This window comes from Varroa jacobsoni, unplaced genomic scaffold (assembly GCF_002532875.2).
Source record: "Varroa jacobsoni isolate VJ856 unplaced genomic scaffold, vjacob_1.0 scaffold_253, whole genome shotgun sequence".
NCBI classification, from domain to species: Eukaryota; Metazoa; Arthropoda; class Arachnida; order Mesostigmata; family Varroidae; genus Varroa; species Varroa jacobsoni.
The window spans coordinates 409,908-436,505 of NW_019213155.1; the positions used below are offsets into that span (position 1 = coordinate 409,908).

Here is a 26,598-nt window from a genome sequence, read left to right on the forward strand (position 1 = left end):
CCGTTGCTCCTTCTGGCCAAACGCTACACCTTCTATAAATCCCACAATGATGAGACTCACTATAACAGGAGCCACACCAGCTGCTAACGTCGATGAAACGCGTAAACAGCAAATATATACGCCGATGATTAGGATCCGCTGGCTCACTGGTAAAAACTCAGAGGCGACTGTATCGACGCAATGAGACTCTCCCTTGCCAACTCGGATTTCCGTCTGATGTCGACGATGCTGATGTGCATGCGGTTCTAAGCCGGCCGCGTTTCCGCACTTCTTCCCCAAGAGTACCGTTCTGATTCGCTCGCTCAGGTACGGGTTACGTGTTGCGCGCACTGAATATAGCGTTTGTATTGGCCGTTGGATTTTTCTGTATTGCTTCTTTCGTCTTTTTTTTTTAACGCAGTGGGTGGCTTCATCTGCTTTTGTTTTCGTAGTCCCTCCGTTTGCCGAGAGAAACAACGGCGGTTTCAACCGCAGCGTGCTGACTGCCGCTGCAGTCGATCATTACGCTGTGAGGACACGTTGCGGCGGAGCAGGGTCGGGCCCGGCGTAAAGTTAAGTGACGTTTCACACTGACCGTCGTCATGCGGCGAGGAAAACTTACCATCCTAGTATCATACCTGAGTACGACGCGGCGAAGAGGAGAGCCGTGGGAGTTCCGCGAGAGGCTGCTCAACAGGCAGACAACAAGGACAGAGCTATTGATGTAATCAATCGCCTTTCACGCCGATGCATAGTAACGCACGAGACGAAAAGCTTTGATTCTAGCCGTCTGAACCATCAGTACTTCAGGCAGCGAGCGTGATCGTGGAGCACACATTATAACGTAAAGCTGAGTCAGGCTAAACGGCCGAAGACAGAAGATCATGTTTATCATTAGCGTCACCCCCACAGGCGGCCATAGACTGGTAGCTAGTTGCAAAACGTAAACTGGGAAAGCAGCACCAAACGATGGCCTCTGCTGAAGCGACGATAACAGAGACAGAAATGCGGCAGACCACCTCTAAGTCCCTGCGGGTGAAAGCGTAAGACAGCGGCGGGGAACAGGGTACTAGCACAAGCGTTGTCCGTAGCCAACTATTGCAATACTGCAAAACGATGATAATCAACAATTATAATCTTCGTCCGCGGTGAGTTCCCGGCAGGCGCTATAGCCATTACAGAACGACTAGTGACCTCTTCGTTTGACACACGGCCATTAGCGTTGCCGGTCGGGACGCGCACGAAGCAGTGCAGAGTATTATTACTATCTTCTGTTGAATGTTGCAATGGAAGAAGCTCTAATAGTTGTTTACCAGACGTATCATAGTTGATCGGAAGCTGCTTATTATTATTAATATTATAAGTGTATTGCTGAATGGACCGAAACATTTCGGGCTGAGACTGCGTGTGATTACGTATGCGGTATATCCGTTCTAGCTGCTATGGAGCGAGCGAGCGATCGGACCCCGATGGATATTTCCTCGATACCTGTAGCATCGGCCAACGATTCGAGGTGTGTATTTTTCAGCATTTGCCTTCAGCTAATTGCGGGCTGGAAAACCGTTCAACAATTATTTGCAAATGTAGCTTACCTGTTGTTGATCGCATGTTTACTACGATAATAAATACGCAGTTTATTTTTATACGCTATCACTGTTTTAGTTCGCCCGTTCAAATTAAGCAGCAGGAATGTATATAAATATACGGACGTTTGCGTGTAGCATGTCGGTGCTGCTTCGCTGACGGACCTCGGCGCAAAACGGCGTCTTTACAAACGAAAGTAACGACAGCAGCTGTTGCAGACGCTCGTACTCGCATGACGTCGTCGGACCCCACGCTCACCCTAATGCTGAATAGTCAAACGATTCGAAAATACGCAGACGCAACGAACTATTCAATTGACGTACGCCAATAAATTTTCGATACGTACAGACGTAGCTGGCTATTGTAATTATAGATCATCCAAAGCTACTGGAAAAAGGTAAACTTTGAATAAATACGTTGACGAGGACAAGCTCTCGATTATCTTCACGATGATTCTTGTTTGTGTAGAGAAAAAGACGAAGCTTCGTAGTCTTGTCTATGTGTGAACCGCAAACCGAACAGATATACGTACGTAACGAATAAGTATCGTTTTCTTCAATGTCCTGAATTGCCGTTATTTCCACCATAATTATTTTTGTCCTACACAAACGCTCGTTGGATAGCTTTAGAAAAGTTAGTTTGAAGGTTCTCATGTGCTGACGACTGACCTCATCAACCACATTTCGATGACTAGTCGGCGCCTGTGAACATAGACCGATCCACGTAGCTATGGCCAGATCGTTGCTATCTCTGCGTGCACTCACGGTATCAGCCGGTCTGTTGGTCCTCTCTCATCGAGCAGCGCAGCTCGTTACCGTAACTTCGCATGTCATCCTCGCTTGCACAGCGCACATATATCTATACATAATCAATATTTAAAGCTTGCCAATCTAAATCTTTATTACACAGAATAGTAAAGTGGATGAAATAGCCTCGACAAGCACGCTTTAAAAATGGCCGCGTTCGACAGCAGCCAAGCCAGCAGCACTAGACGTTCCCATAGAAGCGGGCAGTTGTTGTTGTTGTTTAAACGGTGGCATTATGATGCCACTCCCTGTCCCAATGGCTTCAACTGGCCAATGGAACTAGCCGCTGCTGCGGTGCTGTCATTACGGTAGTGGGGATGGATGGGCGTTCTGGTACGTAGCTATTCTCTACGGTGATTGCTGCCACAGTAATGATCAATATTATGGTTTGTGCGACAGCTACTTTTTCATCTTTTTTGTCTTCAGTCCAGAGTGCAAACGAGATAAAACCTGCATGATCGTGGCTGAGGCAGGCCTTCCGATGCAACGAATGCGGAATCACGTCAAACTTGTGTTGTTACCGGGCTAGTTTAGTGCACCCATGCCGTGGCGACATGTGTATATATATCGCTATGGCTCATTTTGGCAACTGAGCAAAGGGGGACGATGCTTTTTTCAGTGGAGAAAGGGAGCGGAACGGATGAAGCATTTGCCAGTAATCGTACTGGCAGGAACAGCCTAAGAAATCTTCTAGGGGCCAGAATGTTTATTAACTTAGTTATGACGATGCTCAACATGCGACTACGAAACCAAGAACATCCTTAACAGTCACAGTCAGGATCAATCAATGATACGTCTTTTTTCCAATCGTGCAGCCTGAACTAGGCCATTGGTATCCTCGGACATTGATCAATTGCAGTATAGGGTAGGTTTATTAGGTGAGCGAGGCCAGCTTGGTTGACCGAGACAAAAGTGAACCTGTTTCCCGGCATAGCCTAGTAAAAAAAAAAAAAGCTTCAAAGACGATAACGAAACACTTTGTTAGCGTTATGCGGGTGCGTGTTAAGAAACACTTATAGAAAAACATCGTCTAACAACTGTCTTCATAGTGGCTGCCGGCCCTTGTGCGATCTGCAACATTTCAACGCTGAACGCCTGCCGTCAGGCCGGCGTATACAAAAAGCTGTAATTATTGACTACTTTATGGTTCTACTTTCAATAGAAGTAAAAAGAGATATTTCACCCTACATGACAACTATGTATTTGTCTAGTTAAATAAGTTCCTTCTGCAGTATATTGTATATTATAAGCGGTCTCTTTTTGATGCTCCTACAACGTAAAACCACTAGGACAAGATCCTCTTCACCGCACATGCTGCTCATTTCTTTGGGTCCTAAAGAAGTGACTTTTTTTTTTCTAGCTAACTGCTCTTTACTGCTAATTGCACGCCTCAAGTAGAACTGAAGGTCTCAGGAGAATGGTGGTAGGCCAGTCATTATTTTCTACTTAGCGTCCCTTTCGGTGATCATCCGTCGACGTTTTGTGATATCATTATCCACTACAGACATGATTCCTACCATTATCAGTCCACAACATGATCCCTGCGGAGAACCCATGTCCCATTTAGTAGGTCTCCTCCTTTATGCGTCCGGTGTAGCTCAGCCTTGGACAAACAATTTACCTTGTGCTCCTCCGCGCTTGCTTTCCTTTACCATGATCTCACCCCCGTTTCTCTTCTTCAGCCCCTGGATTCCCTAAACTAAGTGATGCGAAGCTAAGTAAGCAGCTTCAGCTTTCATTTGCTCTTTTGTTCTATGGCGTATTTTGGTCGTTAGTGACGAAAACCATGTATGTAGACAGCTATCTCATATGCCGACTCCAGGATTGTCTTTGGACCTAATGCTGCTGAAGACACGTCTGAGAAAAATGCGATGAACGTAACGACCTGCGTGCGAAAACCTGCATTGTTAGCTAACATATTTCCACATCAAATGGTACCACGACCAAATCCTTGGATGTTTCCCTAGACACAAATCGAGGCCACCTAAACTAATGAATCGGCGAAGCAACAATGCTACGCGACGTCTTGCTTAAGCAGATCCTTCCATGGAAGATTCGTGTACACTGGTTGCACTAGATTACATGCATGTCTCTACAGGCTGCTAGGTATCTTTATAGTTGTCCAGCGAAGTTTTCGAAACAGATTAGGATATCCGGGAGCGAAACTCGAGGCCAGTCAACCAGAGCGGCAGAACAGAGGAGCGTCACTCTCTCAAGGGCGCTGCGTGCGCAGACCTCCCATAGCGAGGTCACGTGCCCTTTCTAGTCTTCGTCATGGTCGTCCTCAGCGTCGACCCTTTCTCTTTGTATTTTTCTTTCGTATATTTATCATCATCTCTCTCTCTCTCTCTCTCTCTCTCTCTCTCGTTGGGATGTCCCTGTTGAATATAGCAATCCCTCCCCCCTTTTCCCACCGGCCGCCCAAATAGTTTCCCCCGGAAAGTGTGCGAGGTTTAAGGGAGGCCATGAGGGAACACATAGGCACATGCTTCCGCGAACACAACAACATAACGAACTGTCTAGTGCCATTGCTCCGACTCGTGGGACTGCTATTATGGTCACTCAAATGAATGGCAACTGAGAGGAAACTAGGCTTGCCACTCTTCCGTAACCTCAGATAGCCGTAATTGTAATGTTTGGGCGGATAAGAGCGAGGGGTTGCCGTCTTTGTGTTGTTATTGCGGGGGCGGACCACCAATTACCGAATGCTTGGGAGGGTGGGTGATCGCATTAGTCCAGCGGTGTCTAGAATATTATACGATACTTTTACATCGCTGTTATTGTCGCTATTGACGCATTCGTTGTTGTTGTGGCTGATGCTGCTTCCGCAAGAGCCGCCGCCGCCGCCGCCTCTATTGTTAGTTGTTTTTCCATATCGGCAAACATGCGCTACTCGAAGCAGCTGGCCTATACGGCGTCCGAATTCGCCCATAGCCAATAAGGAAATGAAGAGCAGGTATCTAATATACTGTTGCTGTAGTGGTATACACATGGTTGATGCAGCGGGTCCTATGCAGAGCAGCCGGCATTCAGGTAGGTGATCAAGTAGAAGAGTCTTTTTTCCTTCTTAACCGTCGTCTGGCGTTGTATTCCTAGTCGGGAAGCGGTGTAGCTTTTGTCTGAGATGACAAATTCGATGACGAGGTCACTTGTTCATTGAGAGCTCTCGTCGCAGCTGCCATTGGTGAATCGATGATTGGATGATTGTGTAACACGCTGTTATGGAGACTGGCGTTGTCACACGACTGTTGAGCATGACGACCACGACAGATACAAAAAGGGAAAACGGGAAACAAAAAGCTTTCATGAGAGATAGATGAAAACGAAGGTGATTCTTCGAGGCAGCCGGTAATCATCCGTTAAGAGATATAAACGTCTTGCTTATACCTATTTCATGGTTGGCTAGTAATCTTGCAAAAGGTTCATTTTTTGTTTTGATTTTATTTGGACCTTGTGCCCTTAAAAAGCTGGGTAACTCGTGAAGAAGGTACATGCCAGCGCTCATTTTCATGTATATGACTTTGCTTACATAAGGTAGGCGATGTTCTGAGTTGTTTAGCGGGAATTGTGATTGCAATAGGTTAATTCAGCTGTGTCGTTAGACTAACGACTAACTTTGATTATTCAATTCATCTTCGTTAACTCTCAATCTTGTTCGGTTTGTGTTTCTTTCTAAATGCGGACAAGATTCTGTTCCTGTGCTAAGGTACCCATATGGTCGCCTTGGATATGCTTTGGACATATCATGATATCCATATAAAAGGTGCTATGAAAACGCATACACTACAGGCTGTCTGAGCTGTTATATAGGATGTGTGTCCTCGGACGTCGATAACACCCTCGAGCATTTCTTTTTTTTTTTTTGCTTGAGGCCTTTTGACGGCCAACGATGTCGGAACAGCAGCGTAACCTGAAGAAAAAAAGGTATCATCTTCGTTCTTGATGTCGTCGCCGCGGTGGGTCCGATGGCTATGCTGGATCCGAATGAATAAGAAGCGAGCTAATTTGCGAGTCACCTCGACTTCTACAACTACTTCTACTTTCTCAGCACTGGCATCTGCCGCAAGCCTGGCAGCCTCGGTCTCCGCCATAGGCTAGGCCGCCGCGTCCTCCCATATCTTAAGGGAGGTTTGCCTTCCGCCAAGCTCTTCAGGAGTAGAGAGAGGCGGGAGCCCACATCGCCCACCCACAATCCCCAGTGGGCCAGAAGTACTAAGTCGCAGCCGGCAGCCTCGACCGTCCCCATGGCGAACGTCAATTTGGTGGTTGGCTTTGGGTTGCGGTGGAATCCTATATGGCGAAATAGTGGGCAGCCGTCCTGCCCTAACCGACTAGAGCTTATTGTGACTGTGGCTTTTGGATCGTGGGGCTCTCTAGGGGAACTGTTCTGAATTCGAGCTGGCCTATTCAGTGGGTGCCATAGGCCAACTTGCAGCCGGGTACGGGAGCAGAAGTGGCAATAGAGAAGTAGTAGTGCTTATAGGCAGAGCTGCTAGCGATTGTATGCTATAGACGAGCGCGGTTTTTAAGGTGTACGTCATCATCATCGTGGCAAAGCCAGTGTTAGTTGGTACAGAAGCAGCAGTTGCATCGCGTAGACTCGTGAAATTCAGCCTAGCGAACGCGAACGGCCATGTTAGTGCATACTTGTTGGCGCAGTCGGTCGACCATTGTAGGTCCGCGGTTGATTGGTCGTGAGCCTAAACAAGTATATATTCTTCTCATGGGTGTCCGCCTGTGACTACGTTTCCTGCTTTGAACGCTGTGTTTCGGCCGGCTGGGAGGCATTGCGTTTATAATCCACATGTTTACCACCGCCATGCATTGTCTGGCTGCCCGGGTGAAGCGCGAATGGAAGCGGCATTTCTTTACGAAAGGCAGGACTCCAAGGTGCTGCTTGCTGCTAACGAGGACTCACCGAGAGACGGGGTGTACAGAGTCTACCGATCGCAGATTTCGTTTTGGTTAGGCTACGCTACTCTATATTTGTACTTTTATATATGCAGATGGCATGACGCAGCTCTCATTATATATATATATGTATATAGCATCCAGGGCGGGCAATTTAAACGAGTCCTCACAAGCGTGGAGTCTTGATCCACACCGGCTGTACAATGTTGCGTTTGAGACCGTATCGAATAAATCGGATGGTTGTCTTATACGGTTTTCGAAATCTACGCAAGAAAGGCGGAAGCCGAGATGTGTATGTCCATGGAAAACCCGAATTAATTAGAACCTAAAAAGTCACTTCTATGAAGACTATACCTACATTTGTTTCTATGTGCTGTCATTAAGCCCCCGCTGTACTTTTAGTAGGTATCCTACTGAAAATTCGATGATGCACCGCGTTGTTTTTTTTTTCAGTCAAACGACGACTACACCTATGCGTTGATTACGAAAAGTAGTACCAGCATCATTGCGTCACTTCACGCAGTAGGTAAAATTCAACGGAGTGGGAGCCGCGATCAGCTTGTCACCGATTATTTGCTCCTTCTGTTCACTGACAGCGCCCCTGACGGCCACAATGATTATTCGTATTCGTATGTAGCATTCATTTCATTCCGCTTTTTTGCGACATGTACGTTTCCCCCGCTCCGTGGCTGCTAAGACAATGCCAGCAAGTGCTCCCCAACGAATGCGTAAGGAGCAACTGGTTCAGCATTTACCAAACGATATATAGGGCAGGGAGGGCTTGGATGGACAAATCTTTCTGACGTAGCAATGCTTACAAGAATAGTAGAACTGTTAAAAACAAGCAACTATAGTAGGATATGTCTACGCTCAACTACATTTGCTTTGTGTACCTGGCGTCTGTCTTTGTAGTCGATAAAACAAAACACCTAAATTAATGTGATTCTATTTTCATTCATAGTCTGTAGCACTGCCTAGCAACTCTATAGGCGGACAGGGCCGGGTGTCTGCACACAGCTTTTTGTTGCTCTTTTAAACAGCGAATTGATCGACTGTTGAGTTGTTGGCAACGGCTTGTAGTAGTGGCTTGATCAATGAAGCGGCAAAAACAACAGATTCAAGTTAAACGAGGTATATTTCAGGTTGTTGTCGAGGTATGTTGTCATCATTCGACTGAACGACTAATTCATTACATATATATACCACGCGCACTCAAACAATAATGCATGTTCCGACGCCCCCCATTTTCGAAACTGCGCGGTTTAAATCGGCAGGGTAGTTCGATGGTCGGTGCTTAATTCCTTATGGCGTTCGTTCTGGTAGGACGACGCTGCTAGTGTCAGTGGTCATGCTATTGTATAGTCGTGGTCCGTCTAAATTATGAAACTGGTACCAGGATCAGAGTGTTGTCAGTAATCGGCCCAGGAAGCAGAAAGACAAATAACTCCGCCGCTCGGACGGGAGCAGCGCGCCAACAGATCTAACAACAGCAAGATAAGAGCGAACGCAAATAAATCCATCCTGATGAGCGACGCTCTATTGTTGTTGTGTATTTCTTGTATTATTGTACCGATGCTTCGCGTTTTTATGCGGTTTTTGTTGCCAATGTTGCTACTATAGCAGCAACAGCTGCCGCTGACGAAGTCGATGAAATTATTCTCGTTGTTGCTTCCGTCGATGTCGCCCTTCTACTTACGCAATGATTGTTCTTTTTCTACTGATTGAGCAAATAGCGCATGAATCCTCGTCGGGCCCATGCAAAAAACAATGACCAATGTGTCCTGGTAGAAAATGTTGGCTGGAGTTTGAATGTGAATAGGCAGTGGTGTCTATCTAGACTGCTTAGAAGAAGAAGACAACGCAACGCACGTAGGCCCCAGCGCTGACTCTCAGGCTTCGGGCCTGGCTGTGTGAATAAACATACCGGCGCGAAAGGGTTAACTGGCAATTAGGGCACGACACAGGGCTCAGGCCCATTTGGAAGAGTTGCCGCTCATTCTTTCAGATCATCAGCTGCTAACGATCAATAACGCCTGCCTATGAGGACCGCCGGCACTCTCGTGCGGCTCGTTCTCCCAAAACGTTCAATGTGACGTCGAATTACGGCAAATTCATACATTATACCATTAGAATATAGAAACAGCAAGCCCATGGAACATCAACAACCGAAAATCAACTGAGGCACAGACGAAGGCGTAGGCATATAGGCGGGCCAATATACAGCGGAAAACCTCAGTGTCTTATGTCAAGATTAATTCAAGTCAACACTACCGAAGAGGTCGTACAGAGTAGCGAGTCTGCGGAAGCATAGCGGAAACTGCCATTGACTATCGACCGACGATGACGGACGCACTTCTCTAGTTGCAGACGAATTCGGCTACCGCCGCTAGAGTTGTTGTTGTTGTTGTGGTTACGCATCGTAGCGATTACGAAGGTGCTAGTTGACGCAGTAACTGCTACGGCAGCAGCTGCCGCTGGAGCCAATTAAACCAGGCCAAGCACCTCACGGTGATCAAAAGCGTCCACCGCGAAATGCTTTACGGACACAGCGTCCTGCTCCGTTGGCAGACCGGAGACACACTTCTGTTCCGTCGCAGTCATCGGTGTCATCGCAGTTATCGTAGAGTGGCGTTGCGGTAGTCGGCAAGCGTCTGCTGCTTGAGCTCTTTCGAACGAAACATTCCCCGCGCGTGATTTGCCTGCCTGCCTGCCTACCCGCCAGTCTGTCTATCAGGTATCTCTGCTTCCTGCTCAAAAATGAAGAACACAAAAGTAAACAGAAATTTAACTAGTGAAATACGACAGATGACCGTACGCTAGCACCACTATTTTAGAATAGTAGTGCTAGCGTACGGTCGAACATAGAGAAAAACGGGTCTCAGCAATTATTAACCGATTTCAAATGTAACACAACTATTGTAGAATGCGTGCCCATCCCACATTATCAACTTAAAAAGTAAAGTAAAGCGAGAATTAGAACTTCAGACTTCAAAGCGAGCGTACCTGACTTGAAACACAACTGTATATCTGCGACTACTTATTCCAACAAAATGACTGTGTGGCGGTATAAAATTACATATCGATTTGACGCAGATCAATCTATGTAGCTGTATATGTGGCAAAGTAAATAACAGTAACGTATCACCATCGACGAAAACAGGTATTAGGGGGTATCATTGATTCCACCACCTGAGAATCCTGTTCCCTCTCTCGGTTCGACTCTCGCTGCCTATCCATCGTGAGAAGAAGGTTTTGCTCCTGCAAAGCAACTACTATCCAGCCAGTGTACGTAGATGTACACATTTCAGTTACATATCTGCGCTTGTCGCAGTGGTCTGTCATCTCAGCGATCTTGAGTTACATCTCTACAGTCTGTATGACAACGGGCTGTAGGTTGTAGCTTGCAGTCTTGTCCAGTCCTAACATGGCCAGATATTTGCCACCTCCGCCAAGTGTCACGACAATATGACGATGATGATGCTGACTTGGCCATCACCTTGTTGTCTCCGTCTTGCATTTCTGACCGTTTGCTTGTTCCTCACGCATCTGACACGACGACAACCGAATGCTGGCTTCCTCAGTCGCTGAATCAAACGAGGCCAACAACAACGACGATCAACTACCTAGTGCGTGCGCCTCATGTGTCACTTCTATCGTTACTGCTTCGCCGGCAGCACGAGCGGTGGCTGTCGTGGAATGACGCAATGACCGTTTCGTCGATCAACAGCGGGAGTTAGTTCGCGACTTTGCATTACTATATTGCGCTACAGCGGAGACATCACTGCTGTTCATGCCGCTTCCTCATAGCCAGCTAACGCCCAGCATACGAAGCAGGTCGTGCGTGACAAGACGGACCAAACCGCGTTTATATCAGGTGCTCAGATGCTAGTCCGATGTTCCCGCCCCTACCAGCCGAGGTCAGGAGAGGCAGACTGGCGGCTCGTGCGAGCGAAAGGACCCCCGGGGTTACTGCCACAACAACAATGATGCCAGAAAGTTGACAATGCTGACATATATCATCGATGACGGCGCGAGCTTGTCTGTTGGCTGCCGACCGTATGATAAGACAGAAATAGAAAGGTTGCTTAGCGTCGTTAACGTCCACTGTTAATGTTTGCTTTGTTAGTTGTTGGAGTGCGCTGGAGACAGGCGATGCTGCGAAACCCATTTGGACTCGAACTACACTTGAAAATATGCCACCCGACCTAGGATTCATGAATGTCGTGACGAAGTTAGACGAGTATACGTCCCCGTCACCGAATAGATTCGATAACATTTAGTTCAGTAGAATTATAGTCGAGCTATGTGCCGATAGCTAAGTATGAGAACAAGCTATTATATATATATATATATTGAAGTATAGAATAGAAATGCATAGTATACTTTGGACGATGCTATAGACATCAGCCGCAACGTTGTTACATGCACATAGTTAAAAACCGAAGCCGTACGTAAATGACCGGCGTCTCAGAGACCCAACGTCGCCACATCTCGGTCGGCATTTACAGGCCTACTACGTGGTGTCTATCCTCTAGAAAAACGACTGCAACAATTTACTGTTAATAATAATAATAGTAATTCTGTTTGATTTACCCACATCCTTTGTATTGATTAGTACACGGCCATGTAATTGAATAATACATGTGGCATTACCTCGAAGCCAATCTGATCACTGAATTTCTACGAAATTGATTCTGTCTAGCATGACGTAAGTGCTTCTACCACTATTATTTATTCAATGTAAGCAGCCGGCCAACAGCTAGGGAGTCTATGCCAGGACGGCTGCTGCATATGGTTAAATGAGTGATAAGGGTTAACATGGCGACTACTTCACAATTGCTTCTATTGTTTTTACCAAAAGATAGATGGCGCCCGTCGCTATACGCATGGAAGCAGCGAATCCAGTTCATTCGCGACCCAACAGATAGACAACAGGTGTTGCTCATTGTCGCTGCAGAATCGATGACTGCATTGATCGTCACCGCCCAATTCTGACCCAGGCCAAACGTTATAGGTGGCAGACGTGACGTGAGACCCCTTGAGTACGTGGAACATTCATTACGGCTCATTTTTCTCGTAGCTGATCGAAATATTAATCCTCGATTTATCAATCAAGCTGTCATTTTGTATTCGTCGCACCGAGCCCCCATCTGAGTTAGCGGACGCACCGTTACTATATCTGATCTGCGGTACTGAAGATGTCTGTTATTAGCTAACGTCTGATAAATGACATTTTCTTTTAAAAAAGTTTAAGCATTATGGCAGTTACTGTATTGAGCCAAGGACCGTGTATAGTACATTAGCTTTGATTACGCCGTTATTTGTTCTATCAGCAGCAGCTACTCAGATTATTTCCCCCGGTTAAAGTTCACTGCACCATAATATTCCACCATGTATCACGATTTTTATAATGGAAATACACACGCACACGTAACTGTGATAGGCCACAGAAGAGATCGAACGCTCCGGACGGTCACAGTCACCGCATAGGCTATTATTGGTATTTTGTATTAATTTATAGCAGTCATTAGATCGTTGCCACTGGAAACGACAGCACATGTCAATAGGGGGGTCTGATTGTTAGCATGAGTGACCGAATTCTAGCTTTTATTGATTATGCAGAACATTGAATTGATTTAGTCGTACAAAGAAAAACATCGGATTACCTTATATTTTTATTTACAGATCGAGATTATACCGCAATGCTAAGAGACTGATTTATTTAGCGAACGCTTAACTCTTATTTTCGAAAAGTAGGGCTTTGTAAGGCAGGTTAAAAAACATTCCTGTAGAGCATCTTCCGAACATATGACGCTCGAGAAGTTGACACATCATTAATATAATTCGTTTGCTAGCTGTTTAAATCTGAAGCACACTGATACTATTATTGTTATTATTATCAATATGTTTAAGTTCTTTCCCACTCTCTCGTCCCTTTTATCCATTTTCCGATCAACTTTATCTATTCATTGCTGTCGGCATTCTTGCCCCTGCCGGGGCTAGTTCCTTTACTTCGATCCAGAGTCTTGTTTCCCGGCCCACGTTCACGGCTCATTTGGCGGCCCCTGTTCCGGCATTCTTCCGCTCACCCCCATTTGCCATCCTCTTTTCATGTAAAAGGCCTAAGTTAAGTTTCCTTTAGGCGGCCTTACATTCCCCGTCTATTTCTACGTTCTCTTTTCAAACGTATAGTTTTAGGTTCCTTCATCAGAAATCTCCTAGAACCAGCCGTTTCTTAATTAACTCTGCTCCCCGTCCATTTGGCAGAAGGAGAAGCTAGGATGGCACGTGACTTAGTCGACGTCATCACACAGCTAAAACCAGTCACAGTGATCACTTTTTCGTTACACTTTTTTCCACTTAGTCACGCTACAGTACGATAAAGACACGCTTTTATGTAACACGAACACTTACAGAAAGAAAGAAAGAAAGACAGGAGAAGAGCTGACCAAAGATTCGTTCTCTAATCGTTAAAAAGGACCTCTGCGACACAGAAGAGCAGCTGCATAAGCCATGCGGTCCTTCGACCTCAAAGTTGTCTTCAGTTGTGACGGATCCTTGCGACCAAAGCACAAACTTCCACGTACATTGCAAATGAAAAATGAGAATTTTTTTTGCATACATAATACTTTTCGGTCGCCTGACCCGTCATTACGTTCCATTCTGTAGTTCGTATATAAAGCGTATCGCGAATTCGTTCAGCAGCAGATGGTATAACAACAACAACAACAGGCTTATTTGTTGTAAAAGGGGTTTTTTACATTGCTTGTGCGAATGGTAGCGAGAGCCGGTCTAGTTAAACTGAATAGAATTTTGAAAATGTTCAACTGGCCCTATACACTCGATACGTACTTGGCTCTACACTTTGAATTACCGTCATATTGTCTTAGTAAAAAAAGGCAAAAAATAGCATGCTAAGTTCACCTTTATCAGCGGAAGGTTTAGGAACTTCTGACACGGACCTGCCCTATCCGCATTGCAGACAAGGAGCGCCTACGAATGTTGGGCTAGTCCCTCGTTTGAGAGCTGTGTGCCTACACGCGGTTGACGTTGTCGCGTAAGTGACGGAATGGGGCGCTTTTAGTTTGCCACCTCTTCCCTCCTCCTCCTCCTCCTCCTCCTCCTCCTCCTCCTCCTTCTCCTTCCCCTTTTCGTCAAAGTTTGCTGCGAGAACTGTGGTCTGATTGGAGTCTGGTGGCTTGTATCGTCTTCTGTAGCCGGCTAATGCTTCTCTGCCAACAAGCGGACGCATCGACTTTCGAACCGTTTCTTTTCCAAGTTTACTTCATGATCCTAAAGTGCTCTATCTGGCGTATAGCTCACCTTGTGGTTAACTACACCTCGTTTTACCGACCAACTCACTGAAGAATCACTTTGGGCACCAACGTAATCCAACTCTCCAGCTACTATCGTTAAGCATCTCAACGTCACCGATCCGCGACCATCAAAGGGCTTCTTTACTCGCTGATGCCTTCAAAAAGCGCAGTTGGATAGAGTCAGTATAGACCCGTTTCACTAGCAAAAATTGAAAACAATCATTTTTACACTACATGATGGATGATCGGTAGACTGCTTACGATATCTAAGCAAATAGCCACAGCGATGATACATGTTTTGGGAGCTTTTAGCCCTTGCTAAAAATATTCAAATGGGGCATAAGTATTGGCATGCCTTATGTTTGTTAGACGCGACACGCGAGACCTGGGTCAGCTTCTCAGGGATTTTACCACCAAATCAATCATGCTATAGTTACGTATTAACTCTAATGGCTTACATCTTTCGAACGCTTAACCTACATCAATTGTCTTTAGCATTCTACTACATTCACAATATGCAAAGAACTTGCTACCCATTGGGTCCATGTTATTATTACGGCTAATTAAGCATTTTGGAGAAGCGTATATATAGTTGTTTAGAGGATAAGCGAACCGTTTCTAGACGCTTTGTTATCAGTCGCCGGTTATCAACCTCGTTGTCGCTCCTTTGTGTGGAAGGAACAGAACGATTCTTTGAAGATGCTTTCCAGCTTTCCCTGCGACATCCTCGCGATTCGTTCTTGTGAATCCGCCTCCGAATCTTCTATACATCCGCGTGCTTTGTGATTGGCAATCACTTTTTAGGCACTGTCAGCCATTCTCCTGCAGCAGTACGACTGAGATTGCTACATGTTGTAGCGAACTACCCCGGCAACCTTCCCTGCTATACAATAACGTAGTGTTCTGCCAAGAACATCACTACAGGTGTGTTCGTGTGTGGTTCGGCGTCCTTTTCGAGGACATGCTCCAGTCCTTTTGGTTATTCGAATAGATGGCAGACAACATACTGCCCTCGACAGCAATGCCGATAGAGCGGGCCCGAGTTTTTCTACTATTACGATTCGAGCCTGACGACAGCCATAAGGACCTTACTAAAAGCGGCCGTCGCAGTAAAGGACAGAGCGATAAAGGTACAGGTTTCGGCGAGGAGAAAATGGAAGCGGACAGAGGGGCAGAATGAAATAGTGGGCGCTGTAAGAGGTACGGGCGCCGCCGCGGCCGTCGGTGGAGAAAAACACGCGAGTAGCACCAGCAGCAGCTGCAGCCGCTTTCATTATTGCAGTTATCGCCGTCACCAGCGTCTGCTTCTTTTGTGCCTTCGGCTCCTGTTGCTGCTGCTGTTGATGCTATGCACTTCGCTCCCGCACTCAATTCCTTTTCCGCGGTCTCTTAGTTGCCCTTATTCTACTCATTCGTTCGGTTTTTTCTTTGCATACAGGCGAGGTCCACTGGCCCGGGATTCACTCGCGCAATTGCCTCATGTCTGATTCTAGTCACCAGCTACACAGGCTCTCTCAGTGACAGGTATTTTAGAAGGCCACTACCATCACCGGGCTATGCTAGCGTAGCTACTAGCAGTAGGTGCTGAGACTTAGCGGTTGCAGAAGCGAAAACCCTCCTGATTAAGCGGCCTGTCACTGTCGGCCTTTTACGAAGGAGTAAGAAACGAAGAACGAACATCATTGCCTATGTGTCTGCTATTCTGCAGTTCTATTCAACAGTAGGAACGGTGGCAGCAGCAGTGGTAGTTAATAGTTGTGGTAGTAGGCAAGAGCTGTTCTTCATACTGCCGCAGTATGCTTTATCAAATAGCATATTCTATTTTATGTATCTGTCCTGTAGCACTTGCCTTCAGCCTTAGAGAACCTGGACACACCTTTGCTGGCGGTAGTACTAATTGTATCACGTAGCCTCTTCTCTGGCTAACCTACATTTTACCCTTCTACCCTTTTTCCAGGGAAATATAGCTTTGCAGCAATGAGCTTGTCGTTCTCTTCATACAAAAAAACCATGATCCTAACAGTCGCTTGGTATAGCGTGTATTCTAGTACGAACGTTTGTAGCAAAAGAGAGACGAAAGGAAATGCTATGGAGGGAATCCGATTCGACGTAGGAGAAAAATGCACTTGAATCTATCCATTGCGCTATTCTTTCTGAACTGCAATCATCAGCATTATCCCGTTGCTCCTTTTTCTTTGCCTTGTTCATCGGTGTCTGATCGCAGAACCGCCCGCCAGCTTGCCGCGTAGCTTCCCACACCCCTACCAGCCCCCGCGTTCCCACTTGCTCAAGTTGTATTAATAATATACCACTTCCGGTCTCGATTTCCCCGACCGTTTGTTTGGTGGGCCGAAAGCTGAAGCCCGGCCGAGATCGACCGAAACCTACCACTGCTATCATAGATTCTTCTATACACGGCACCGATATTCGCGTATAGGGTTTGCCTCTGTGTGCACTATGTAGCTAGCTAGCTAGATGGCGAGCATGCTGAAGCTGGCTGCGCTAACTCTCGCTGTTTGCCGGCCTCGAATGGGGTCTCGCTTTCTGCTGTAAAAGGGAAGTAGGACTCATTAGGCAGCAATACAGTTGTAGCAGGCCGCAGCAATACAGACCGAACAAGGCAAAGAATGGACTTCCTCAAGAAACGCTTGGGCTTAGCTGTGGGTGAGCTATCCCGAGCCGATCTGAAACGTGATGGGAACGCCAGTGCCCGTGCCTGCAAGAGGAAGATACAGCAAGCACGAGTCGCGTATACGACAGCGCAGAGTAGATAGAGCGGAGACGGTAAGAAGCTCAGCCAAGGCGAAGAGGTCAGCAGTTAGCTGGTCTGGGTAAGCAGATCAACGGATGCGTTGTCCCCGTAGCCCTGTGTCATTTTCTTTCTTTGCTGCTGCTGCTGCTGCTGCCGCCATCATCATCATCGTTCCCGTATGCCCATAGCGCCATATACCTTATAAGCGGATTTGCACAACACTAAATATGGTCACTCGTATCTACTGCCCCTGAATGTGCTAAAATGCCCTCTTTGAGAACATATCGCAACTGGTGGAAAATATAGCGCACTATTTTCGAAGATAATTAGCAGCTATCTGCTGCTATGATAAAGTTGTTACGGATGAGTATAACCGGACAAAATGTGATGTATGCCCTTAGAAACAGTCCTACTTGTGAACTTCGTATTTGTAGAAAACTGCTATTATGCGTAGAACCTGCTTTCTGCTATTATACGTATACACCCACGCCTAACTGTACCTATTATTAACATTCACTTCTCATTAATTAAGAATATTAACTGTGTTATTCCTTTATGGTAATTATAGTTGACATCTACAAAGGGTGTACATAGGGCGTTCGCAACGATCCTCCGTGCCGATCAATCTCGTCGGTCATATCCGAGATGCTTTTCTGAGCAACCGAATGGTTTCATTCCGAGACGACCACGCGCTGCCAAGACTCTATTGCCGGTAGCCGAAACGGACCTCCGCGTCATCGTCCAAGCTTAGATTCGACCTGATCTATGGGGATCTTAGTAAGGACTCCCGCAGCCGTAGCAGTGGTGTTGATGCTGATGGCTACGGGGCAAATACAGCAGCCAACATCAGAAAGCAGCAGCCTTCCGATGGAAAGAGGGTGCATAACTTTCACGTTATACGCGGTACAGTGATCCATATCTTTTCACTCCCTGAATTTTTCTTTCACTCTACCACTTGCCTGGCTTTCCGATGCCCTCCCCCTTTGTTGCCTCCTGGCCCCTAAGCAACGCCATAGCCGCCAGGGCAGTCCCGGCCGAAACCTCTAGCTCTCTTATTTCGTGGTATAGCCTCGTGATCTGGCCGCCGTGAGTATCGGCTGATGGCAGACCGTTGTCGTTAGTCCGAAGGTTCTCGATGAACGTCGAGAAGGAGAAGTCGTAGTTGCCGCTGCCGGCCGGGAGCTGTGAATCTAAATATCGGGATGGCGGCGGCGGCGGCGGCGACGTTCAATGAAGATGACAACAAAGACGCCGATGAGGCGCATCGAATTGAGAACGATGTGGGTGGTGATTTGATGGCGTCCATTCCGCCATGTCAAACATCGCTCTAGTGTGACCTATCGACATGACGCGACAAAGGAAAACACTGTACTGAAAGACAGCCATAAAGACAAGTACGCACGCACACTTGCGACGCTGGGATCGAGATGAGAAAGAAGAGATCGATTGTTGGCACAAGTCTAATGGCCAAGCGGTGATGATGGTCGCAGGGTAACAGCACCTCTTGACTAACAAGAACATTCAAATGCAAGAGCAGACAACGCGGCAGAAGTCAATTTAAGTCTTTATTTACTTGTGGTGGTAGGCAATATTGGACCCTGATTTGCTTATATCTAAATAACTACATAAATAGCATAAAACGACACTTTGCGTTTTATATGTCACGAAAGTTAGATGTCTGCATGATCTTATAGAGCAGTAACTTAATTTTAATTAGATGCACCTAGTATCTGTATCCTTAATTTTCTATTTTTAAGCCGCTTATCATAGCATTCGTGCATTATGGGTTGAAGCTAGAATCAATTTCTTATGCTGTGCAGTAGAGATGTACCATTCCGTACAATGGTAGCTAATTAGCATTTAATATCTGAATTTCTGCGAATATTACAAAATTACTGAAGAGGTTAATTAGGAGACGTTCCACTGACTGCAGCATGTAATACTTTGTTCGTTGCTGCCTACCTGTTCACTGGTGATAAATTGAATATGCTGTTGACGTGTAACTCAACCTTAAAAAGTCGTAACTTTCAAGATAATGCCCAGGTACACGTTCAGTCATCCCGTAGGCTATTACGGATGTCTGTTTAACCACCTGTTATGTAAGTAGAACGATTGAAACGATGACAACGTTATATTATATCCACATACTATTGCTGAGACGATTCCTCTCAGTCTTCCTGTGTGCGCTGAGGTGAGTGTTAGATCTCATCGTTGTGTTCACCTTGTTCCAGGTTCACGCCCTCAGGTCTTCCGCTCGGCCGCACTCAAGAGGATGTTTGTTTCGCTCCGCAATCTGATATCTAAAGGATCCATCCCTTTGCCCCAGCTGTCTCCGCCCCACTGCTTACCTCCTTACTGCTTACGTTTTTCTCTCTCACCAACCATTGAGCCTTTATCGCAGTGTGAAGAAGGTGTCACCACCTCTGTATGGTGAACGCACATCGATACGAACAGCCGGAAAGCAGTGAAGCAAGTTGAGCAGCTTGGCTTGGCTTGGCTTCACAATCGTTGCCAGTGGACCCGCGCGTCTGCTTGGCTTGGGCATTCATTCAGCAGCGGCAACAGTGCTAGCATTGGGCGGGGAAGTGAAGAGGGTGGCCGAGCAGGGGCATATCCATTTGGCCCCACGCGTCCTGTGTTCCCCAATAGTCGAATGAGCCAGCTTCTGCAGCGGCTCGTGTATGCCGTGCAGGCTGATGGTCGCCAATACCTCTCACTGGCCACCATGATCATGGCAATCTCGGCAAGTAAGCGCTGCCAATCCCCAACACCGTTAATACGACCAGCGTCTTGACTGTGCGCTTTCCTACCCTGTTCGTTCGCCCCTACCACCCTATAGCGTACTTGCTGCACTCGTCGACGTTTCCCTTCGTGCTGTTCCCTCAGGTTTTCCCGAATCGACCCTTCTTTAGACCAAAATCCTCCTGCGGGTGGTGTTCTGATTCTTTGGTGGTGCTGGGTCTAGCTTTCGTTGCCAGACGGACATCGAAGCAGCTAGGCCCCAACCGCAGTGGCTGCCATAGCAGGAGGGGATAACGGCGACCCCCGTTCTATCTTGAAACTCCTGCCCGAAACAACTAGACCGTGTGCCATTCCCGAACGAATCGTGTCTCCTTCAGAAGTTACACTGTTCAGTAGCAGCAGCAGCAGCAGTAAGGCAGGCGGGATGGACAAGGGATAGATACACACACACCCGCGTTGGCAAGCGACGGATGGGTGACGACCACAGAAATGCGCCAATCGTTGTTCTACACATGAACAGAGTATTTTTCATACTGGGCATTCTATACGCCCGCCGATACATCGACGTTTAGGACTGAGGTGCTGGCTAGGGCTTATAACGAGCCTTATTTGCACAAACGGTACCTTCATTTGTTTTTCGTTCAATCTTTCATAGGCACTCCAAAACTTGTTAAATATATAAAAATGCATGATTTATTTCAATTTACCGAACTTTGTACCAGTGGGACCAGTTTAAATAGGCGTATTGTAAAGTAATTTCGAAATAGATAAAAAGTGTCTTAATCGTTTATTGATTATTAGAAGATGTCTTTGGTCGCACCAGGCACGACTCTATCTACCAGTGTCGGAAGGTCACCCTGACGATTTGTGTTCGTTTGCTGGTTACTATGATATTATACTAATGATGCGCCACGTATCTACTACATTTCGGTTGTGATAGTCAATTTTCCTTGTTTGTTTCTTTGCCAGCTTGCGTCTTTCCCTCAAGTGGCGGCGCCTCCTGCTATCCGTCTAGCGTCCCCAGTCACAAGCGCCGCTTCTGCCACCCGGTGGCTGCGCGATGATGACATTGGCTTCAGATCTCCTGTTTCTAAACTGGAGGCTGCCGCCATTGCTCGCTGCTCTGTGACCGATTCACTCACTGGCGCTTCAATTCAACTGACTTGACAAATGGCGACAAGATGCTTAGTTACTTAGTATCTCTTATTATTTTTATTATGCACTGATAACTTTCCCCTCCCCTCCTCTTTTGCTCACTTGCTCTCGCGGTCTTTCTTTTATTTTCGCTAGCATTGACGCTAGCACGTACCGTTACATTGATAATTTTCAAGAATCATTCTATAAAAATTACCACTTTGATTATTCTTACTTCTTTCGTTATTGTCTTCGTTTTATTCTCTCATTTTATTTACATATTCTACGTGTGCTTTTTTCGATTGCGTTTCGCCAGTGCCGCTCGGCCCGGGTTGGAATCGTTTCGATCGAGGTCGGTTGTTGCTGATCCTGATGTCCGTACAGGTCCGCTCAGTCCGTGACACCATCCATGACAGACAACGACCATCAAATAAAAATGGTTTCTAAGACGATGGCTTGTCGGGCTATTATCTCGCTGAGACTTGCGGGAGCTATGGTCCCGTTGTGCAATAGCTTTGCGTCAGCAATAACTGATTTTGATGTTTTTTTGAAACATCTACGGCCGTATCAGCGTCAATGAGCAGGCGTGTGCCGATCACGAAGCGGCAACGGTCGAATAGGCAGGCGCAAATTGTCAGTACGATTAAATGACGCCGTAGAAATAGATCTCGTCGTTCCCGTACTAGATGTCAAGTGGCAGATCGTCGCGAGCTGACACGGGTTCCACTCTGATCTTGGGGCTTGTTGTTGTTAGGGCTCGATCTTTGTTTTCAACCATTCCCCCTTGCAGTGTACAATGTTCCTGCAAATACGGCCCGTGAATAGTCGCTATTCAGTTTTGGCTCGTGTTTATCTTACGAGCAAAGTAAAGACGCAACAGGGCAACATTCAATTGACTAGGTAATTGAATTGGAAATGAATCGAGACAATTATAAATCGATGCGACAGGTTCATCGAAGATATGATTTAGGCCTTTTATAGTATGCCCCATAGCCTTAAAATGATTTATTATACCTAAGATGCAGCGAAAAATTCAACGTTCTACTAAAACTGTAACAAAAGTCGGTAATTATACTCGTCTCAGAGCTGACTAAACCCTTTGACATACCAGCAGCAGCATCGAATCGCAAAATATCTATTACTATATAAAATATCAAGCAATTAAAACCCCTCGTTAGTTCCTAAGTATATAACTTTATAACACGGATCCACAATGGGGTCTATTCCGACGATTGTATCCATCAGTGAGCTGATAGTGGGTTGAATAGTGAATGGGGCTATTAGTTGTAAATAGGTTCAGGATTGCACGCACACAGGCACAGGCGGACCTACAGCATACGATCGAGCACTGCAGAGATAGGCGTGGCCAAAGAGGTTACTGCGAATGGCAAGCGCTCTTAGGAGAACGGACTGGCCGTTAGGGCTTCGTTAATATGTTGGGCCTGTTCATGGAGCTAACCAGTAGTCCACTTTCCTCTATATGCTTTCTACCGCTGCCACGACTCGCTCGTATTAGCGGGAGTCGGCCTAGTCCATCCGTTTGTTTTTAACGGTTACCCCACGGTAATACTGTAGCGGTAGCTTATACTGTAACTGTAGGTAGCCTAAACCCTTTCTGGCTGCAGTTCGTTATTCTGGAGTGCTCCACGAGATTGTTCTGATCTCAGCAAATATCCGCTGTGCGAACTTACAAGGGATTTCACAGTAGCAATTGTGCGGAGTCTAATACAGTGGCACCCACCTGCAGAGTGGTAATAATGGTGAAGCTAACGACGGATGTTGACCGGGAACGGTAGGGACTGTTCAGGCGTCAAAGCTTCAAATACACAAAGCGCCCTTTACATACGCCCTCATGTCTGCTCAGTCGGGGTCACGGACGGCCGCTAGTCCTTTCCTTTCTCTCGCCCTCTCGCTATTTCCTACAATAGGTAGCTGTGGGTTGCTTACCGGCTTTCTCTGCCTCCACTTGATCTAGCCCCAAGGGTTAAGCCGTAGGCAAAGGCGAAACCGCTCGTTAATAACGCTAGTACCCTCCTTTAAGACAGGGCAGAAACACGGTAGACAGCCGGTCATGCCCGAGCTTCTTTTCCATTACACTCTTTCACTACGAAGTTTCAACACCAGTGCTGAATAGAACTGCAACAATAGTACCAGCGGTAGGGCTCTAATTCGCCAAAGGAAGGCCGCAAAAGTTACGCGGGGTTAAGGGCTAAAGGCGCAGATTAAGGGACGGCGATGGGCGAGACCAAGTGGCATCTCGTAGGCATCATGTTATTACCAGTAGGTCTTTAAGTAGACTGACTGAGGTTAGCGTGTTTTCATCCCTATTTAATAAAAATGACGGCTCCACAAGCTGTAGTTGCGCGTCCTGCTGCACCATTGGCATCGGGTGAGCACGTCCTACTCATTAGGGGTCCGTTTCATGCTTAACAACGAGCAAGCAAGACTTTTTAGTAAAGATGGCAAAAAAGGGTTCCTTGCCAAAATACTCATGTATTGTTCTGATCATAGATGAATGGCTGCTGTTAGACAAGTACGTCACGTTTATTCGACTCTTATATGTTTATTGCGCACTGTGATTGTTTGCCACGAAGTACTCATTTGATACTTATCTACACGGACAAGCACTTTTTTTATATCGTCGTGAAACTTCGGTACGCAATATTTACCTGTGGGTGCCTTCGTCGAAGATTAGCTCGAATGGTTAAACTAGGCTGTAAAACTAAATCATCTGTGTTCATATAGATGAATTAACACGGAAAGCAGCACAGGCAGCGCCTAAAATTATGCTGTACTACTTTGTAGGACGCTCGCTATCCATTTGGCCAACACATAAATAGGACCTGAAATAAAGTACGAGCGTCGTCGCCATTACGTATCATCAAATACGTCGGTATATCGACGTCTTTGATGATATATAATGGCAGCTGATTTTTTACAACTATTTTCAGGTGCTGCTTCCTTTCAGCTTTTCCTCGTCCTTTTTCTCGTCCTTAAGTCCCCTCTCCCCTCTAACTACTACTTAACTCTTTCGGTTTGTTCTTAATCCTATTCTTACCTGTCCGTTATCGTCTGTCGTCATCGTAGCTCATCATTGCCATAGTTCGAGATACTGCCGGAATGAGGGGTCGGGTCGCATCCGTAAGAGGGTTCTCTTTGATCGTAGTCGTAACACGATTGACCTGAACTCCTCATGTCAATATAGGCTCATTCTTGCCCGCCTAGTTTTTTCAACGCTGCTTGACTTGAAAGCCTTTGAATGACTAACAGCAGCGATCCTCATCGTCGTCGCTGGAGCAATCGGCTAGCGACTGTTGCTTTATCCCGAGCTGACGGTCGCTGTTGTTGAGGCTGTTACCACTCTACCCGCTGGTGCTCGGTCGTCTCGACTGGGCGATTTCGTCCCGCTTATAGCCATTCTACTATCTTGTCCCGCGCCGAAGCATATACCCTTGAAACCCATTCCTCAGTCAAGTCGTCTCGTGCACTTCATTTCATATCGTTTTTTTCTTGTCGTTCTTCTTCGCTATTACGGTTAGTCGAATGACGGCGGATAATCTCATTCAACCTGTGACGATCCGCCTATCGACAGGGGAAGGTTCAATACAATCGGGAGCGTATAACGAACCTGAACATCTACTTAGTTTACGTTGAAATAGAATCGTTTCGTCATTACGTCATGACCGCTTTTTGAATTTTAGGAAATTTTAGGCTAGCTAATTGGACTATTGCCTATATGTTGGATCATGTTATGTTGTCTACTTATTTTTCGCTACTTTCGTCCTAAAAAAGGCTACTTGGGATCCAGTGAAAGATCTGGTTCATTATCATTTCATTTGTCTTATGATAATTTCTTGGTGTTTCCAGCATCCGCCAATATTACTGCTCCCCCAAGTTCATGTGCTCCGGGAGAAGTGCAATGACTCACCTTGCCCAAAAAATTATATATATATATATATATATATATATACACATATGTATTTTCAAGATGAAAACGAAGCACAAATGGTCTTCATAATTTACTTCGTCGATGTTTCCCGCGAAAGTCATTGGGGGAGCTTCGACGAAGAGAGGATGCGTGATAAATGGAGAGGAAGCATGAGGCAAAGTCCGGATCATGAATACGTACTGTCTACTTGTTTACTCGTGTTCGATACCCGTGGGTATATGTGTCCTATGTTTACATACCTATCCGGAGCCGACACACCTTAAGAAGCCGTGGACATTTTTAGGTAACAAATAAATACCCAACCAAAATGACCAACTGACACTCCAATACCTCCGTGAGCAGATACTATTGATAGAAATATGTGTTTAATTGCATATACCTGCTCGCATTGTCTAAAAATTCTCAGCTGGCTAGCACGAGTCCAATTATACACTCTGCCTATTTTTACTAGAAATTATAATTAACTGGTTAAGTTATCGAGCGCTTAGGCACACGGTAGGCGCCATCGCAGCAGTGATCGAAGTTATAGGCCTCTAAACAAGGAAATAGCTAAAACAAGAATCGAATGTGTAGCATAAGCGGTTGCCTGACTGGATACTCTTCGTTTAGTTACCTGTGTGGTGACCTATTTTTTTTTTTTTCTTAATGTTTTTTTAATATAATTTTGTCGTGTTTGTCAGCGTAACCTCATCCAAATAACGTCTAGCATTATCTTAGCATGTAGAGAAAAAGATGACGGTTGTCTGCAGCCATGCGGCTACGAAACATTATTACCATACACTTATTGATGCTGTTCAGTGTGTTTATGCTTTTGACGCTCGCCGATTTTGTTTTAATTTCAGAAGCAGCATCGGCCGCGAAATGGCTTCGAAGCGGAAGTCGATCCCCAGCAAGCTTCCGGCGGAGGCTGATTGCGACAAGGAACGAATTGTCACTGCTGACGGCAGTGGCGGCGGTAATGGGGAACCGGTGGCGATCACGCTCGCGACTTCCACACGCGAAAGGGTAAGCAAACGCTGCCGCTCAGCTCTATGTTGAGTGACCTACAAGCTCACAGAGGGATTTGACATGAAAGACGGTGGCATTCATGATCTCCTGTTCCCTTTGTGCGCCTTGAAGGAGGACAGAAGGATAGACTGAATATAGATAGAAGCAGTTGCTGCGGCATAATGGGTTCGTGAGTATTTGTGGGCGCTTTTATGTGTACCCAATATTTGAAATGTGCTCGAGCAATATTATACACACATGAAAAGATGAAAAAGACGAAGGGACTACCGGAACGCAGACCAAGCATGGGGTCGCGGCGACTCGAACGCTGTGCGGGAATCGCGGGTGTATCGGGCAGTTGCTAAGAGTGTGTCTTTTCTTTCTGACGTTTGCTTTTATAATAAACAGACAGAAAGATCGAAGGATAAGCATTATATA

At 46.2% G+C, this 26,598-nt stretch overlaps 1 protein-coding gene across 1 annotated transcript in view; it reads left to right on the plus strand.

The window, feature by feature from the left end:
* The window catches only part of LOC111258629 (uncharacterized), a 120,332-nt gene that overhangs the window by 17,404 nt on the left and 76,330 nt on the right, over positions 1 to 26,598 (plus strand). The window contains exons 4-5 of the mRNA XM_086967535.1: positions 1,417 to 1,492; positions 26,016 to 26,178. Of these exons, the coding sequence (XP_086823661.1) occupies positions 1,422 to 1,492; positions 26,016 to 26,178 (234 nt within the window). The 5' untranslated portion in view covers positions 1,417 to 1,421. The remainder of the gene's footprint in view (positions 1 to 1,416; positions 1,493 to 26,015; positions 26,179 to 26,598) is intronic.